This window comes from Schistocerca americana, chromosome 1, assembly GCF_021461395.2.
Source record: "Schistocerca americana isolate TAMUIC-IGC-003095 chromosome 1, iqSchAmer2.1, whole genome shotgun sequence".
Classification (NCBI taxonomy): domain Eukaryota; kingdom Metazoa; phylum Arthropoda; class Insecta; order Orthoptera; family Acrididae; genus Schistocerca; species Schistocerca americana.
This window is the reverse complement of record NC_060119.1, coordinates 675,341,817-675,360,844: the sequence shown is the minus strand read 5'-3', so window position 1 is coordinate 675,360,844 and position 19,028 is coordinate 675,341,817. Positions and strand designations below refer to the sequence as shown.

The following is a 19,028-nucleotide window of genomic DNA, read 5'->3' as shown; positions in this document are numbered from 1 at the left end:
GAAAAGGCTAACAAATATTGGAAATGTAAGTGAGAGTATTTCACACACAAGTGTCTTACAGCATGAATGCAAGGCAGTATTTTCGTAAATACATGTCACATGGAGACGTGCAAGTTTTCCAATCCTGCTGCCCCAATGAAGTGCTTCAATAAAGCAAAAATCTGTAAATACAAATCCACAAGTTAGCAGTGATCCATGACTTGTAAGGACATGCTTTGCCTTTCCAAATTTAGTGTTGACATTTCTGTTCCTTAAAAATAAATAAATAAATAAATGAGACGAGATGTCTTCCAGTAAGTAATCACGTTTCACACTATTCATGTTCCCCCCCCCCCCCCCCCCAGACAATTCTGCCAAATCAAAACAAACTAAATTATGGGGTTATAAATGCATACTCCATACTGAGCAACTTCTGACTGCTGATCCATCAATTCATTGTCAAAAATTCCTATAAGCCCTAACACCCAGTTAACCTTGCTTAGAATCCAATTTGGCAGCTCCTTTAAGATACTGTTTGATTTACAAGGTGTATCCAGATGGAGAAGTGGTGATCACTATAGGGCAAATCATCAACTTCCAGTCAAATGGTTCTCATGGCAGCACATGATGAACATGTCGAATATGGTGGAGGGATCACATTCTCCAATGCATGTTCATTACAATTCCATATCATGTTCTGATCTTGGACGCAGACACACTGTCTGAAGGTGACAACAAACATCTTTTGACTATCTGCTTTGCAGTACAAGGCAAGCAGTGCAAATAGTGTTAGAATATTCCTGCTCAAAGAAAGATACAAAATTTTGTGAAATACAAAGCACCCATCTGCATGAATGAACGTCCTACTGCTAATGGCAGATCTTCCTGAGGTTCGGCCTACTGTCTGGGTATCATAATTATAAGAGAACAGTATACTCCAATTTTTCTGTATACAATGAACAACTTATCTCAGTATTTTATATTAAAACGTAAGGCTTTGTTATTAGGTTATCAACTGAAAGTCAGTATTCATCAAACCTTCCCTTTAGGTATAAAATAATCTATGGACCACGTCTCGCCATATGGAGATTTAACACTAGAAATTATCGAGTTTTATAATATTAGAATACTGTCTACTGTTATTACCTGGGCAAAAGTAATGGGGTTGAAATCTGTGGGGTGGTGACTGAATGGCATATTAAACATGAATTATCTGAAGGCGTATTTTATGTACTGTAATCAATAATACTCAAATTGTAACAAATTACCTCTAATTTGAAAATTAAATAATGAAAACTCCAGGTTGGAATATCAACAATATATTGCTAATCTGAAAACAGTTTTATTCAATTTTTCTGTAATACCCATTGTGAAGTCCTCATTAAGAAACTAAGTGAAATGGTATGGTGGTTAGCACACTGGCCTCATTCCTATCCAGATGTACGTTCTCCATGGAGCCCCAGATCACTTAAAGGCCAATATCAGCTAGACGGTGATTCACTGTCCAATCCAAGCTCAATGTCCATCACAAATGAGGTCACTGATGGCCCATTAAACTATAAGATACTTTTCTGCCTTCCTTTCTTTTAGAAGCCACATACTTTGTAAGAACTAGCAGAAAATTTACACTTTACTTTTCTACTTTTTGAAACACTTTACAAAAATTTCAAGAACTGTAGCTTTGAAACTAGTGAATGGGTAAAATGGAGGGGGGGGGGGAGATTTTGTTGGCAAAATTGACCAAATTTGCAGGTTATCACCATGTACTACATATCATGAAACTGTTTTGAGAAGCTGGGAAGAGATGCAAGAACTAATAACCATTTCACAGCTTTACTGTTATGACTCTAAATAGAGGGCAGGTCTCCACTCAAACTGTAGATTATCTTTTCATTAGTAAATAGGGTGCACTCTTCCAAATGTTCAGTGATGTTCACACTTCATACGCGCTACATGCTGTTGGACCATCTCACCACAGGAGGAAAATATATTTCAAAGAGCAGTGTACAAACCAGACTACGTCAACAGACTTCATTCAACTTCAAGTTCTTTGGTACAGCCACGTTGTTGGCTTTACTGGTGGAAACTTCTTGTGTTTCACTTTCAACCACCACTCCTCCCAATGACGAATGGCCCTGTGACTATACAGCAAGGTTACTCCGTGAATGGGAGACTCGTAAAGTTGTTATTGAAGATGTTGTACATGCTGCTTTAACTGCTGATCCATCAATTCACTGTCAAAAATTCCTATAAGCCCTAACACCCAGCTAACCTTGCTTACAATCCAATTTGGCAGCTCCTTTAAGATACTGTTTGATTTACAAGGTGTATCCAGATGGAGAAGTGGTGATCACTATAGGGCAAATCATCAACTACGAGGGGGTACCCAAAGAAACTGGAATAACACTGCCGTGGGTGAAACTTGTATAGTATGCATTTCTGCCGCTAGGCGTATATAGCACAACTCGTTGCCAGTGCTGTGCCACCTGTGTTGTTGACCTAGCTTGTTATGTTCAGCTGCAGTGATTGTTTTCGCTAGCGCTGATTTGTTCATGTTTTGTTTTTTATGATGGTAAGTTAAAAGTTAACAAAATGCAGATATGAAATTTTGTTTCCTGCTCAGTAAAAATGCTGCTCCAGCTGTTTTAATGTTGAAAACAGCTTACCAATGGGAAAAACTCAAGTGTATGAGTGGTTTGCTTGATTTAAAAATGGCAACATGTTGACTGTTGACATGCATTGTTCTGAACGTCCATCAACTGCCTGAATTGATGAAAATATTGAAAAATTTCAAGAGCTTGTGCTCATAGACCGTCGACATACAACTGATGAACTGTTTTAAGAAGACTGCGCAATAGTGTTTGTCAAAAAAGACCTGCTTTGTGGCAGACAGAGAGTAGTTCTTCCACCACAACAATGCAAATGCACACACAGCCATCTCCGTTAGCCAGTTTTTGACTAAAAATGGCATGGTTTTGTCATCCCAAGCACCTTACTTGCCTGACCTGGCTCCGTGTGACTTTTTATTTCCACACATGAAAAGGGGCATGAAAGGACAATGATTTGACAACACTGAAGAAAGAAATGAGGGAGGAGCTGTCAGCCATTTCTAAAGATGACAGCAAAAAATTTTTCAACAGTGTAAGCTGTAGTTGTGGTGGAGAGTATTTTGAAGGGTATAAGATTGTTTTGTAAAGAATTTGAAAATATACAGCCTTTAAAAAATAATTCCAGTGTTTTTGAGTACCTCCTTGTACATCCTACTGAGCAGTGTGAGAGAAGGGTGAAAAGCATATCAATAGACCAATGCCAGATACCAAAACTGTAGCAGTGCTGAAGTGCATATACTGTCCTGTCCTGCTCAAGTCATTAGACACTTCCTCTTGTGATTTGTTGGAAACCATAAGATAAAAATAGTTTCATATTTTTGTTACAGTTATTTTAAGGTTCTGTTGAATCCTTATTTTGTGACATAACGGTTTTTTCTTTGTGAGACTAGTACTAATGCATCAATATTGGTTACATTTGTTTCTCTGCCCAATGGCCACTCAGCACTGAATGATACCAAAGGTATGTTCACAGCACTGTGTCTACATTTGTAATTACAGGTATTTGAGCCACACTAATGCTGGATATGGGTTCTTTACTATTATGTCAAAGATTTTAAGCGAGTAGTGGACTATATAGTTATAAACACTTTCTTTTCCTCTGAGTATAGCATTCACTGCATGACTTTGTTCTAGTGGATCTTTTTCTGCTCATTGAAAACTGGGCATTCACTGCTCCCTACATGTTAAATGTTACAATAATTTGCACACTTTGTTACATTGGTCCAGTGAGCACACAATTTTTTGAGCTGGTAAACCACATCTGCCACAATAGACTGACCCTTATGAAGTAAGAAGGTATGACTGGATTAATATCAAATGTAGGAAAAGATAGATTGCTATTTAGTGCAAAGAAGACATGTCAAGTTGCAGACAGGCACTATTAGAAGATACTCACATGCTTGGCATTCTGGTCTGAATTACTTTTGAATGCACTATGGGAACAGCAGTGATCAATGTCTTGTAAATAATTACTATTAAAAACAGTCTTGATCACGATTTATTTTACAAGGTAACCGGTTTCGACCACTACTGTGGTCATCTTCAGACCATTGAGTAGGAACCCCTTTCTGTTGGAGAATCAAGAGAAAGGGGTTCCTACTCAATGGTCTGAAGATGACCACAGCAGTGGTCGAAACTGGTTACCTTGTAAAATAAATCGTGATCAAGACTGTTTTTAATAGTAATTATTCTGGTCTGAGATGCTGGAGTTGGCGGTCAAGAGTGTCAAGTGTGCTTGCTTTGTGTGTGTGTGTGTGTGTGTGTGTGTGTGTGTGTGTGTGTGTGTGTGTGTGTGAATAAAGGTTGTGGCCCAAAGCCATATGTGAGTGTCTTCTAATCGCACCTGTTTGCAACCTGATCTATCTTCTTTACGATAAGTAGCAGTCTATATTTTCCTACAGTGTTGATATTCCTACCTGGAGTTTTCACTGTTTGACTCGATTAATAATCTACCCACCATTTTTTAACATGATTGCTTCCTCACATGGCCTGTGGCAGAGCAGCTTTTAACACATTAAAGAGGCGTTTCTCAAAGTATATAACCCCATGCTGAATCAAGACTTGTAGTGTCAATCTTTAAAATAAGAGGCCAGGGCAGGTGGGGTGGGGGTGGGGATTGTGACTGGTATTTTTTTTTTAATGTCATTCTGATGTTTTCAGTATCTCAAGTGATTAATTTACAGTGAACAAATCATTTGTATATCACATTTTCAAAACATTTTATGCCGGGAAGTGCTGAGACGAAGTATATTTACCACTGTTTTGGGTATTTGGTGTCATCATTAAAGTTACAAATGGAGACACCCAGAAGTAAATGGCACCACTTTTTATGGTGCCATTAAAATTACACATTATTCTTTACTTAGTGATGAGATGAGTCTTTTCCCCTTCCCAACCAGGATTCTTCGACTGCAACCTGACAGTTGCATTTTGAGAACGAGTGAGACATCAGTAGTGAATGTGGAATGAATCAAAGTGGAGCCATGAATGGGTGTAGGACACCGGCTAGCAGAGACTGACGCCAGAAGGGTTGTGAATTTGAAGGGTGTGTTCAATGACAGTTCCCATCTCTCAGTTGTGAGAAGCCGGTGTGTGGGGACTGAGGTGGAGTGGTGTACTGGGGGAGGGGGACAACTAAAGTCAATTATGTTGTGCTCTGTCACAGGGTGGTCAACTCTGCTCTTGGCCATTGCTCGATGGTGGTCGTTCAACCAGGTGGACGGTTTTGCAGAAGTTCCAGTATGGTAGGGTATAATATGCTTGTCACTTGAATAATAAACTTTAATAATTACCTTCTCTTCCTTCTGTTGGCGCAACTTTTCAAGCCTGGCTCTCCTCTTCTCTTTACGTCGCTGTCGGTCACGCCTTATGCTTTCAACAGCATCACGTAAGGATTCTGTAGCAGTGTTCCGTCCTGCCTCAAATGTCATGCTCTCAGGTGGTGCATCATCTGAGTCTTCAGCATCAGGTAAACTGGAAGTTGGTGTTTGGTGTGATGAAAATCTACGCCCTTCTGAATCTGTTGTGCTCAAATTTTGTTCGATACGTCGTTGTGCAGATAGCATAATAGCTTTACGAGATTCTGCATCTGAATCAGAGTCTACAGGCTCTTCATTCATTGTTGGCCTCATTCGTAAGAGAAATGGTGGCCTAATTTCTGATGTTTTTCCACCACTGCATGAAGGAATACCTTCATGTGGCAGTAAACTCGATGTTTTCACAATATTTCCTGAACTATTTATGACACTGCTTTTTCCAGAAATATTACGTTGCTCCTCTTTTGTTATGTTGTCTGGATAACTTATTAACTTTTGAGTGCCATCAAGCGTTTGTTGTTTGTCACTTGTACAACTGTCAGAATCACAGTATGGATTGCTGTCTACCATGCCAGTAATCCCGGAATCTGTTGTTTTGGTAGACAAAGACTGCTCTTTAGATACAACTAGTGATTTTGATGGAGTGATTTCATAGCCAGAATTGTAACTGCTGCTTGTTGCACTGCTAACTTCTGATGATTTTTGTGCTCCTTGATTCACAGACAATTTATCTTTCTTCAATAATTTTGTCTTCCTGTTAGTTATTGACACCTCCTGAGCTAAATTTTTATGATTTTCAGCAAGTGATTCAGATACTTCAGAGTCGCTCGGTGCAGATTTTGAAAGGTACCGTATTTTCTCTGTTCCACTGCAGTCATCACTGATTGACATGTCAACAGGTTCACATATTGAATTATTTCGCTCCAATGCAGAATTCCCCCTTTCCTTTGGGTGTATGGTGTCTAATATTTCTTCTTCTGATGCACTGCTTATTTTAGAAAATCCTTTACATTTTCTGCCTATTTTCTTACCTACAGCACTCTTCTTGTCATACACATCACAACTCTTCAACATAGTTTTATTACCAGAGCGCATGCTCTCATCATCATTTTTACTATCTGTTTCCATATTATCTGTTTTGGAATCCACTGAATCAATGCCTGCTTCTTGGTTTGCCTTCTTTTTCGCAAAACTTTTTTCTTGTGATAGAACTGTGACTGATTCTTTAGTTGCAACACTTTCTCCTTCACTGAATTCCATTTTACTAGTAGCCTGCTCTCCTGAACTACTGTCACACACACTATTGAAAGCACTCTCATCCACTTTGTCTTCCTTCTTTCTTTTATTCTTTGGTCTTACTCTTTCTCCAGCACTTCCTGCTGATTTTGGAGTATTAACTATACTTTCTTCTGCAGATAAATCAGCATCATCACGCATTTCAACATCGAAACTTTCTTCTATCTCTAAAGAATTGTTTTGTTCAGATGAACTCTGTATTTTCTCCTTCCGATTCACTTTCTTTGATACTCTTCTGGCCTTTGTAGTAACAGAAAGCTTATGTGGAGATGGCAGTTTTTCAGTATTAAGAGACTTCCCACGCTTCTGATTTCTTCGATTTGGCTGGGCTTCTCCAAGAACATGTTTGTATTCTTCTGGAACTGACTTGGCATTGGCAAGTTGTTTCAACTGTGATCTTGTGATTACTCCTGGAGAGGCTACACTATTTTCATTGCTTACAGATTTACGTGATTTGTTTGTTTTCTGTGACATTTCCTCAGCAATATCTTCTAAGTCCTGTAAGCAGAATAAACAATTATTAACATTATGTGGGAATTCAATTATTTAAAGGTGGTATTATATCAACCAAATTCTTTAATTACTACACAAATAGAAACTCCACTATCATCATCTCCATTTTAAAATATTTGCTCAAAAGAGTAGTAAAATGAATAATTGCCCACAAATTAGAACTTTATTTATTAATAGTTACATAATTGGATAAGTATATATAATCATACATGTAAAAATTGTATTGCAATACATTGTCGATTTTAGAGTCATATTACAACTTTAAAAGATGTTCTGTTTTAAGACGTATGTAAGACATGTAAATGGTTGCATTAATGTCATACAGTGTCATTAATTTGAAGCGATGTAGACAATCAAACTTATTGGAGACGAAAGGCAATGTGTTAATGAACTTTTAAAAATCTAAAAATAAATAATTCTGAAACTAGAATAAAAGAGTCTTGAGTAGAGATGATGATGATAATATTATAATAATAATAATAATAATCTCAGGGAAATAACTGAAGGGCTTTGTTAACTTAGGCGTATGTTTCACCCTGATAAATAAACTGCACTAAGTTCACTACGTAATCAGCTAAGAACTACAGTACTCTAGCACTACCTACCATGCAATATTTCGGATGAACTATCAAGAGTGTAATATTTAGTGCACAATGAGTTTTCTTCCACTCTATTGTAAATCTTAGAAACAAATTTCAGTGTTAATAGACAACAATTATGAATCAATCTTAGCACACATTAAAAACAAAGATCTTTGTTTTTATATATATTTTTCCCACGCGGAATGTTTCCCTCTATTATATTCATATCATTAACACATATTAAAATAGTTAATAACATAACTGGGGGGGGGGGGCTGATGACAAAATTATAGAAATAGGCCAACTGTGTGCATGTTTGTTGCCTGAAAGTTCATATGTAGGGCATTTCTGCCTCCTCTAACACCCCACCCACCATTTCCACACAAAATATTTGTGTGGTTCATTACATATATGTACAGAAAGATCTGATAATATATATGAAATTGCCACTTTCTTACTGGTCATTGTCTATATTTTGAATTTTTATCATTTCCTATTAATGGCAACAGCATGCTACTTTGATCAGTAGACAACACACAAACAACTGTGAGGTGGGCACTATCCCATTAACAGGTCCTTATTATGTTATTACTTACGTGTCATGATTAAGGAACAGGCAAAGAAACAGAGAAGAGGCCGTACAAACACTCACAAATAAAGAAAATAAAGGGAAATGACTACAGCAAAACAGAGTCAAACTTCATTTCCATATAATAATGAAAGTTCTTTTGAGAAAGCCACAGCCCGCACAAAAAAAGTTCTACTGAATTCACCATGAAAGAAATCCTGTGTTGTTACAAAATTGTTTGGAAGTTATGTTGAAGACATTTCAGTCACTGGTAGTAAAGGAAAAGAATTCACCACTACTTTCAACCAACTGGATGACACTACTGTCCCAGCTGCCCACAAGCTTTATTTAGGAGATGATGTAAGTTGCCATGCTCCAGGACTGACAGGTGTGAAAAATCATTCGTAATCCAAATGGTTCAAAAAAGAATCATCATCTTCTCTGAGTGAGCCATATGCTGTTTTGTTTCTGAATATAGCAAGAGATAAAATGTTTATTAACCCAAAGACAAAGCCATAAGTTTAAGTAAATGCAATCAAGACAACATAGGAATCAGCTTAATTTTTCAAGGAACCCCTCGACAGAATAGGAGAGACTCATGAGGAAACTCTTCAGTTTCGAATTGAAAGCGCATGGATTACTGCTAAGATTTTTGAATTCTTGTGGTAGCATATTGAAAATGGATGCAGCAGTATACTGCACACCTTTCTGCACAAGAGTAAAGGAAGTGCAATCCAAATGCAGACAGGACGTCTGCCTAGCATTAACTGAGTGAAAGCTGTTAATTCTTGAGAATAAGCTGATATTGTTAACAAGAAATGACAGTAAAGAATACATATGTCGAGAGGCCAATGTCAGAATACCCAGACCACTGAAAAGGGGTCGACAAGAAGCTCGCAAACTTACACCACTTACTGCCCGAACTGCTCATTTCAGAGCCGAAAATATCTGTTGAGAATGGAAAGAATTACTCGAAAATGTAATGCCATACAACAGAAGCGAATGAAAATAAGCAAAGTAAACTACTTTTTGTGTTCAATGATCACTTAATTCAGGTATTGTTCGAATAGCAAAAATGTCAGCATTAAATCTTTGAACAAGATCCTGAATGTGGGCTTTCCATGACAGTTTACTAGCAGAACACCTAGAAATTTGAACTGTTCAGTTTCACTAATCATATGCCCATCCTGTGAAATTAAAATGTTGGGTTTTGGTGAATTGTTTGTTAGAAACTGTAAAAACTGAGACTTACTGTGATTCAGTGTTAGTTTATTTTCTACAAGCCACGAACTGCACTATTTGAAACAGAGCTGATGTTGCAGACATCATCCTTTATGAACAAGCTAGTCTCATCAGCTAACAGAAATATTTTCAACTGCCTGTAATACTAGAGGACATATCATTTATATAAATAAGGAACAGGAATGGTTGCAACACTGATCCTGAGACCCCCCCAATTTGACGGTACCCCCCTGAGACCATCACAGCCATTCTCAATACTGTGAATAATGACCTTTCGCTGTCTGTTGTTAAAGCAAGAAATGAACCATTTGTGAGCCAATCCCTGTATTCCATAATGGTCCAACTTCTGGTGCAATATTTTGTGAGCAACACAATGAAACACCTTAGTTAAATCAAAAGCATTTGAAAACTTTTGTTTCATCCATCCAGTCCCTCACAGAGAAAAGAGAATGTAGCTTTTTCAGTTGCTAAACCACTTCTAAAGCTGAACTGCACATTTGACAGCAAATTACGCAATATAAAATGATCAATTATCCTTACATACAAAGCCTTTTCAATAACTTTAGCAAACACTGATGGCATAGAAATAGATCTAAAATTGTCTGTATTATCTCTTTCTCACTTTTTATAAAGCAGTTTTACGACTGAGTACTTTAATCATTCAGGAAACTTCAGGAAAAATTACAAATATAGCTAAGTACAGGGCTAAAATGTGCACTACAATACTTTAATATTCTGCTAGGCTCTCCATCATATCCATGAGAGTCCTTAGACTTCAGTGATTTAATTATTGACTCACTCCCCCACGTCAGTATCACAGAGTAGTATTTCAGACATCAGTCTCGGAAAGGCGTTTTCCAAGAAATGAACCATTTGTGAGCCAATCCCTGTATTCCATAATGGTCCCACTTCTGGTGCAATATTTTGTGTTCTTTGGTTCCCCATAGAAACTAAGTTTTTATTTAATTCACCAGCAATTCTCGGAAAATGATTGTTAAATCTGTACATATACCTGTCTTATCAGTAACAGAAATATTTTTACTATGAACTGACTTTACATCTTGACCCTGTGCTGTCTGAAAGGCCATTCACACTTTTACTAACAGAATGTCTATCTAGTAATGAAGAATGAATAAAAATATTGTCTATGGCTGTGCTACTGTTCCCCTGCATCCTAGCTGGAGAAAACACAGTCTGCATCAGAGCATATGATTTTAGGAGATCTTCCAACATCCTTTTTCTTGCACAATCACATAAAAAATTGATACTGACATCACCACATATAACTAAGTTTTGGTACTTCCTATAGAGAGAACCAAGAACCTTCTCTAGCTTGAGCAGAAATGCTCTGAAGACAGAGTTAGGAGACCTACAAACAACAACAATTTGAAGTTTAATTTCACTAAATTTAACTGCCCCTGCACACCAATCAAATACCGCTTCAATGAAGTGCCGTGATACGTCAACAGACTCAAATGGAATACTGTTTTTTGTGCACATAGCCACTCCCCCACTCCAAAAAGAACTCCTTGGAAAAAAAAAAAAAAAAAAAAAAGCCCAGCTAATCTGTATCCCGGTAAAGGACACCTCTGAATTGTCAAAATATTTAATGATGCTCTAATATATCAATACTGCCAGAGTCAACACCTATATGCAGTTCACTACCTCTTATATTTTGATGAAATTTGCTAATTCCTTCTCTACTTGGATACCTGACCACCTCTGAAGGTGATTCCTTTGTTAGAGGACTTCTTTAAGCAGGTATAACTACCAGCTGACTTCAATCTAAAATATGTGTAACTCTAACACCAACTACTACAGGAATTTTTCCATGAGTGATCCCACCACCACCCACTAGATTGTCACCTGTAAGCACTGCCAGCCTCCCCTTCCCATACCTAACACAATCTATTGATAGACTCAACTGGCATCACTGTAGTGTGAGCCATGCCCTCTGCCATCAGTGCCTACTCCAGTCCCATGTTAACATGCCTAACAGCAGCATCAAGATAAGGCTGATCATGATGCTGAAACAGTTGCACAAAGTGCACATTAGAGCCACCAGTTTGAGTAGCTACCTTTACCAGGTCACCACCTACATCATATTCCCTGTCCCTATCAAGACTATTCCCTGCTCCACCCACAGTCAATACCTGATCCTCTTTCGTAAAATTCCTCCATAACACCCGTACGCTGTCATTCACCTCAGCCAACCCTGCACTAGACTTCACAATGCTGACGACCTGGTACTCAGTCCCCAACACTTACTGCAACTACTGGCCCCCACCTCTGCCAAGCGAACTACCTAGCAGCAGAACCTTGCTTTTTCTGTTAGTAATTGCAACTGATTTAGGCTTCCTAATTGCTTAAGACTGCTGCATGTTCCTAAACCTACAGCTACAAGAGGCTCCTCTCCACTTAACTCTGACAGTTGGTCTTATCTATTGCTTACACACAGCGTACAACTGTCTGAATATCTCCTCCTCCTAGCTGCCTTCTTACCAACTGCCAGTTCTTGTTCCCCAGCACCCTTCACTCTCCTCAACCTATCTAGTTCCTCCTTTGCATCTTGTAACTGCTCCTGAAGAGCACAGATCTTACACTCCTGCTCCTCTATAAACTTATTTCTGCTACAAATTCTGTTTTTCCAAGAGAGGACCTCACTAGAATGCCCACTGGCTTCTCCACTGCATTACCCCAATGAAAATACTTTGAACAAATCCCACACCGTAACCCACTATTCACAAACCAACGACAAAGCCCACACTTCTCACTCGTGGTAAAATTTTAACTGTTACTGAAAAATCTATGTTACCTAAGTTCAGTTACAACAGTAGAACTATTTAAAAAACTAACAAGAGTAGTCTTAAAATTCTCTCTCTACTAAGAAAGTAACAATTTTTATTAATACTACTAAACCACAACTAACACCAATACCACCAAAACTTCACACAATTACTTAGCCGAAACCAAAAATTCAAGCGCCTAGTGGAACACTCAAAGAAATCAAAACAGTTAATGAAAATTTTACTGAAATATTTCACTAGAAACAATAAGAAATGTCAGCTGAAAACTACCGCACAGAATTTACTAAACCACTTCAGCATACAAACAACTCTAAAAAAACTCAGTGGGTGAAAGTTTCTGAAAGTTTATTAAACTGTTATTTCACCAGAAACAGCACGGGACACTGTTGAAAACTACTATACCTGATAACTGTATAACAGTGCACAAACAACTTAATAACTGCTACAGCTGCAACCACATGTAGCGAAATGTAAACACACTGCTGAGGCCTGTGACTCGGATGAATGACGTAAGCACACTCATGAATAACAGACCACTCGAATAAATAACACAGAAAGAAAGACTGAGATGAATGAAAATCCACTAAGACATTATTTTGATAGCAAAAATTTACACAAATAAACTTCGAATTGAGTATATGAAGTCAAAAACATTATAAAACATTGGCGAGCAATTTGAACAGCAGTCCAGCACACACGGCGCCAAAGCTTCATTTAAACATAAAGACATATTTCAACATAAAGTTATTATCTTTAAAACAACACCAACGAAATAATACATGAAACTGAGATAGCCTACAGCATTTTAAAGTATTTCCCGAAAATTGCGAGCTCAAAATGGGGCTCAAGGCTTTGTCTTCAGTGGCTCGTATCTCGGACCTGGAATTTTTTTTGGCAAAACAAAAAAATACAGCTTTCTTCCCTTGTCTCAAGTTGTAACATATATATTAAAATCCAATAAAAATTGATACTATGGATTATGTGAGAAGCAGAGGTGAGAAAAACCTGAGTATTTAAAAAAACTTGCCCAGTGGGCAAAACTGAGTTTTAAGAGGTTTTTTTTTAATATATCAAAGATTAAATAGTTCAGTTTCAATTCCTATAATTAATTAATTTAAAAAAATAACCCATTCTTATGACTAATTTATTAGTGCCTCTTTTCTTGCTTTGCCAGGACAGCATCAACTGAGAGGATCTCTACCTGTGGACTTGTTTGGTTTGGTTAAAATTAAGAAATGATTTAGGAGTGAAAAGACACAAGAAATTAAGTGATCAAAAAATTTCTATATTTGTGGTGCCAGTTCTTTCGGCAATGTTCAAAGAATATTTTATATATATATGACAATCAACGATCCCTTCAGCGCATATGCACACCAAGCTAAAACTCTTAAGGGAATCGATGAGACACCACGAGTAAGGAGGCTAATAAGCAAGGTCAGCACATCTGCCTAGTCAAATTGCCCCATCAATATAAATCAATGCACACTGGGAGCTAATGTCTTTAATGCCTTTGTGCCTCAATACATTTCTGCCTGCTTCCAAAGAGTAGTAAATGTAACGTTAAATTTTTTAACTGGAAGTGTAAGTGTTGTTTACCTGTGCTTCTTATATTGTAAGAAAAATTAAAGCACAATATTAATAAAATAAATTCATGGGATACTAAATAGTTGCTTCAACAAATATGACACTTTTAATTTGTGTAAAGTTAACTATGTAACATTTTGCATGTTCATTAAATTTTTGTAATTAATTACAGCTGGTTTTTTGGCAGGTTTTTTAAATTACAACAAACATGGTCAGAGGTAACTTCAAATTTACCCCATGAAAGCATGTTAGGACACTTGCTGTTCATGTTTTATGTTACTGGCCTGGATGATGATTTTAATAGCAACCTCAGATGTATTTTCAAATGGCACAGTTATCTATAATGAAGTATATGCTACAATAAGCTTGTGATAAGCAGGAAATCCGGGTCTGAGTCCCGGTCTGGCAAGATCTGGGTTTGAGTCTAGGTCCAGCACAAATTTTCATTTTCGTAATTCCATTCTACAGCTGATGGTAGTCCTGATTCATAACCACGAATTCATTTGATGTATAACGAAGTATTGTCTAACAAATATGGTAAAAAAACCAGTCAGATCTTACAAAATGGAACAAGTGGAACAAAGATTGGCAACTTTTTTAAATGTTCAAAAATACAAAATTGTGCATATCACAAAACTTGTTGGGAATATATGAACAATATTCAGGATGTAACAAGAAAGTACAGCCCAAATTACAGGAGACATTTCTCACACACAGACGAAGAAATTATGTTACATGAACATGGGTCTGGAAACACTTTGTTTCCATCTTACAGCGTGTTTTCTCCAACTCACTAATCATGGGAAACACACAAGAACATAATTTTAGAATCATTGGTGACATCTGGTTTGTTGTGCACCACCATTGTTTTGTTTTACAAGTCCCTGTTGCCATGTGATGTATGTCATTGCTTGTTTACAGTAACATCTACCGTTCTAGCGATCAGAATGACCATTGCAAGTACACGGATTACTACATAGAGTTAATCACAGACTTGGCTCATACAATGGCAGTGTACATGAATGCAGAGATGGGAGATGCATATTTGACGTATGTATTAGCTGACGACAAAGGCGCACATGCTCAACGTTTATACCATGAGAGATTTCCAGGACGAAAGTCCCCCATTTGAAGCCGCTGATCACCACCTTAAAGAAAATTGGGCATTTATGCCTCATACTAGAGACTGGGGGAGGCCTAGAAGAAGAGACACCGCAACAGGAGGTGGCAATTCTTCATGCAGTTGATGACAACCCTAGTGTCGGTATAAGACATGTAGCTGCAACACTAAATGTTGACCACATGACTGTCTGGCAAGAGTTATATGAGGACCAGCTGTATCCGCACCATTTACAGTGTGTGCAGGCATTATCAGCAGCTGATTTTTCTGCACAAGTACCCTTCAAGAAAGTGTCAACCAAATTTTTGTGCAATGGTGCTGTTCAGAGACGAGTTGTTTCAATGAGATAATATTGTTAACTTTCAGAATTTGAATGTATGGGCAGATGCCAATCCTCAAGCAACTGTTGAAGCAAGTCATCAACAAAAATTTTCTGTCAATGCTTGGGACGGCATTGTTGGTGACTGTTTAGTAGGGCCTCTCTTTGTTCCACTTAGGCTTAATGGGCAATGTTAACACCATTTTGTAGAGAATGTTCTACCTGATCTGTTAGCAGATGTACCTTTAGCTGTGCAACAAAACATGTACTATATGCAAGATGGAGCATCCCCATTTTAGTGCTAATGTCCATCAGCTTCTAAATAACAGATCTGGTGATAGGAGGAGAGGTAGAGATTGACCAATTGCCTGCTCTCCACTCTTTCTGATGCTAAACCCACTGGACTTTTACTTGTGGGGGCATTTGAAAGCTCTTGTGTATGGAACCCCAGTACAAGATGTTCACAATCTCCATGGCCATATCTTGGAAGGCTGTAAAAGCATACACTATACTCTAGGGATACGTCATCACATCCAAGATTCACTACGACAGTTGATGCATGTGTCGATGTCCACAAAGGGCATATTTAATATCAACTATGAGAAAGAGTTGCATGTGTTATGCTTGTGCATTTACCATGATTAATGAGTTGGAGAAAGTGAGTTCTAATTTAGAAACAAAGCATTTCCAGACCCACTTTCATATAACGTAATTTCGTTGTCTGTGTGTGAGGAATGTGTCCTACTATTTGAACCTTACTGTGTGTGTACTCTCTAGTGTTAACATGACAACATATTATATTGTTATGGGCTAATCTATGCAGTGTGGCTGTAATTTAACTTAAACTCTCATTAAGATATAAAATGTTACACAGTTAGCCTTACACACATTAGAAAGTGCCATCATATTTATTGAAGACAACTATTTACTGTGACAAGAATTTATTTTATCAATATTGAGTTTTAACTTTGCTTTCAACGTAAAAACACAGCTAAATAACATTTACACTTCCAGTAAAAAAATTAACTCGATGTTGAATAGTTGTGACTGTAAAGTATAATTTACTACTTTTTGGAACCATGCAGAAGTTTGAAGACCTTCATTAATGATTTCTTAATTTTGACCCAACAAATCCTTAGGCAGAGAAGATTCTCTCAATGGATACAGTGCTGGTATGGCAAGCAAAGAGGCACTAATAAAGTAGCTGTAAGAAAGGGTTAGTGTTTTGAATAAATTAAGTACAGGAATTGAAATTCAACTATTTAATCGTCAATATGAAAAAATCCAAAAACCCAGTTTTACGCATTGTGTTAGTTAATAAAAAATTTTTTTTTAAATAATAAAAAAACTGGTTTCTTCTCAACCCTGATTCTATCCGATGGTAATGTTTTAATATGCTTTGCCTTATTCCTGCAATTTAGTGTTCAGAATAATTTACTTCGCTAGGCTATCTCTAACAGGTTGTGGGCCCGGTGAATGCATTCTGAATAAGTATTCTGATATATAGAAGGAAAAAACCACTGGAATAACCTTAAATAAGAAAGTATGTAGTGAAAGCTATCGGGATGAGTCAGTTGAACAACAGACTGCATTGTACTGTCCTTTAATCAACAAAAGGTAATTGTGAAAAATACGTGTGGCACAAATGCTGCAAATACAGTGTCTTGTAGCGAGAATTACGCTATGTGCAAATTTACTGAGGAAGCATACTTACACTTTGACAATTTATTGGAAGTGGTGATTGGTACACTGAAGCCCACTGAGCAAAATTTACACGAAAAGTCCGATTACTCCGTGAATTTATAACCACTTGGCAGAATACGTTAAGAGCACAGGCTAGTAAGTCAACAATACAACATCCCCATCAAATTGACTAAGGAATATTGGTTTCAAGTTTGCTGATGAATGGATAGGCACATTATTGTTAGCAGGACTCCTCAAAAAATTTTCACCAAACATTATTCACCAATGATTATAGTGTTAGAAAGCTTACGCACACAAATTACGGGAGACAGAGTAATAATGAAGATCCTGGAGGATGTGAAAAGTATATCACAGTGTCATAATACAGAGAAGGAAACAGCTTCAGCATTTTATTCTAAGAAGAAACCGGTGAAGTGCTATAATTGTCAGAAGGAGGGTCACATGACACCCTAATGTCACGGAAGGTCAAGAACAGTGGAAAAAGGTATGATGCAAATAGTCGAGAAAGGAGAACAGCTGATCAAGGCATAGCACACTCCATTTATTACTGTTTTGCAGACAAGGGTATTAGAGAACTAGAATGGATATAAAACTCAGAAGCATCATTGGATTCAATCAGAGATAAAACAGCTCTTTATGATGCTCCTTCTGAAACATGTATAGGTATACCTATAGTGGATAGCTCCAAGTTACAATGTGAAATTGCTAGAAAGGTTGACCTTACTATAATTGTAAATGGAGAATCAGAAAGTACGGGGCGTGTTTTTTTAAGTAAGTACCGTTTTGAAATTAAAAAGAGACATGCTAAGATATCTGAACAATATTATTTTTACATGAAAGCCTGTACCTTAATCTATGCACTGACGCCATTACAGTCTGATTCTTCCTTGTTTACGTTGTGTACTGAGTGTTTAAGATGCCTCCGATAATCGTGAGTCCCGCCAACTGTGAAGTACGGGCTGTTATAAGATTTCTTAGTGCTAAAGACCTAAAAGTGATCGATATTCATCATGAGATCTGTGCAGTTTACGGAGAAAACATTGTGAGTGATGGAATGGTAAGAAAGTGGGTGAGAGCATTTAAAGGTGGCTGCACAAATGTGCATGATGAACAACTGAGTGGGCGTCCTTCAGTTGTTAATGAAAGTTTGATGCAGGAAGTAGACAATAAGGTGAGAGAAAACCGACGCTTTACGATTTCCTCCTTGCGGGTTGACTTTCCTAATGTTTCTCATAGGGTTTTGTATGGCATTGTGACCGAACACTTGAATTACCGAAAATTGTGTGCATGTTGGGTACCAAAAATGTTGACGGATGCGCACAAAACTAAACGTTTAGACAGTGCATTGACTTTCCTTGAGCGGTACCACAATGACAGTGATGATTTCTTAAGCCAAATCGTTACAGGTGATGAAACACAGGTGGCCTATGTCACACCAGAATCAAATCAACAGCCCATGGAATTTGAGCAAGGGCATCGTTTTGCTGCAAGACACTGCCCGTCCGCATCTGGCGAATCAGACCAAAGATCTCATCACATCTTTTTGATGGGAAACTCTAGAGCATCCTCCATGCAGCCCCAATCTTGCGCCCAGTGACTACCTTCTGTTCCTGCACTTGAAGAAACACCTGGGCGGTCAGTGTCTTCAAGACGATGTCAAAACAGTGGTGATGCAGTGGTTAATAAGTCAGGCAGCCAACTTCTATGAGGAGGGTATTCAAAAACTGGTACAACGTTATGACAAGTGCCTCAATATTCACGGAAATTATGTAGAAAAGTAGATTAAGGTACAGGCTTTCATGTAAAAATAAAATTATTGAGATATCTTAGCACGTCTTTCTTTAATTTCAAAATGGTACTTACTTAACAAACACGCCTCGTATTACAGCA

General features: G+C 37.7%; 1 protein-coding gene across 3 annotated transcripts in view; it reads right to left on the bottom strand.

Annotated features, from left to right (window-relative positions):
- LOC124608711 (SAFB-like transcription modulator) overlaps positions 1-19,028 on the bottom strand; it is a 167,987-nt gene that overhangs the window by 60,210 nt on the left and 88,749 nt on the right. For all 3 annotated transcript variants that reach the window (XM_047140009.1, XM_047140010.1, XM_047140011.1), the window contains one exon: positions 5,381-7,198. In XM_047140009.1, coding sequence (XP_046995965.1) covers positions 5,381-7,198 — 1,818 coding nt within the window. The remainder of the gene's footprint in view (positions 1-5,380; positions 7,199-19,028) is intronic.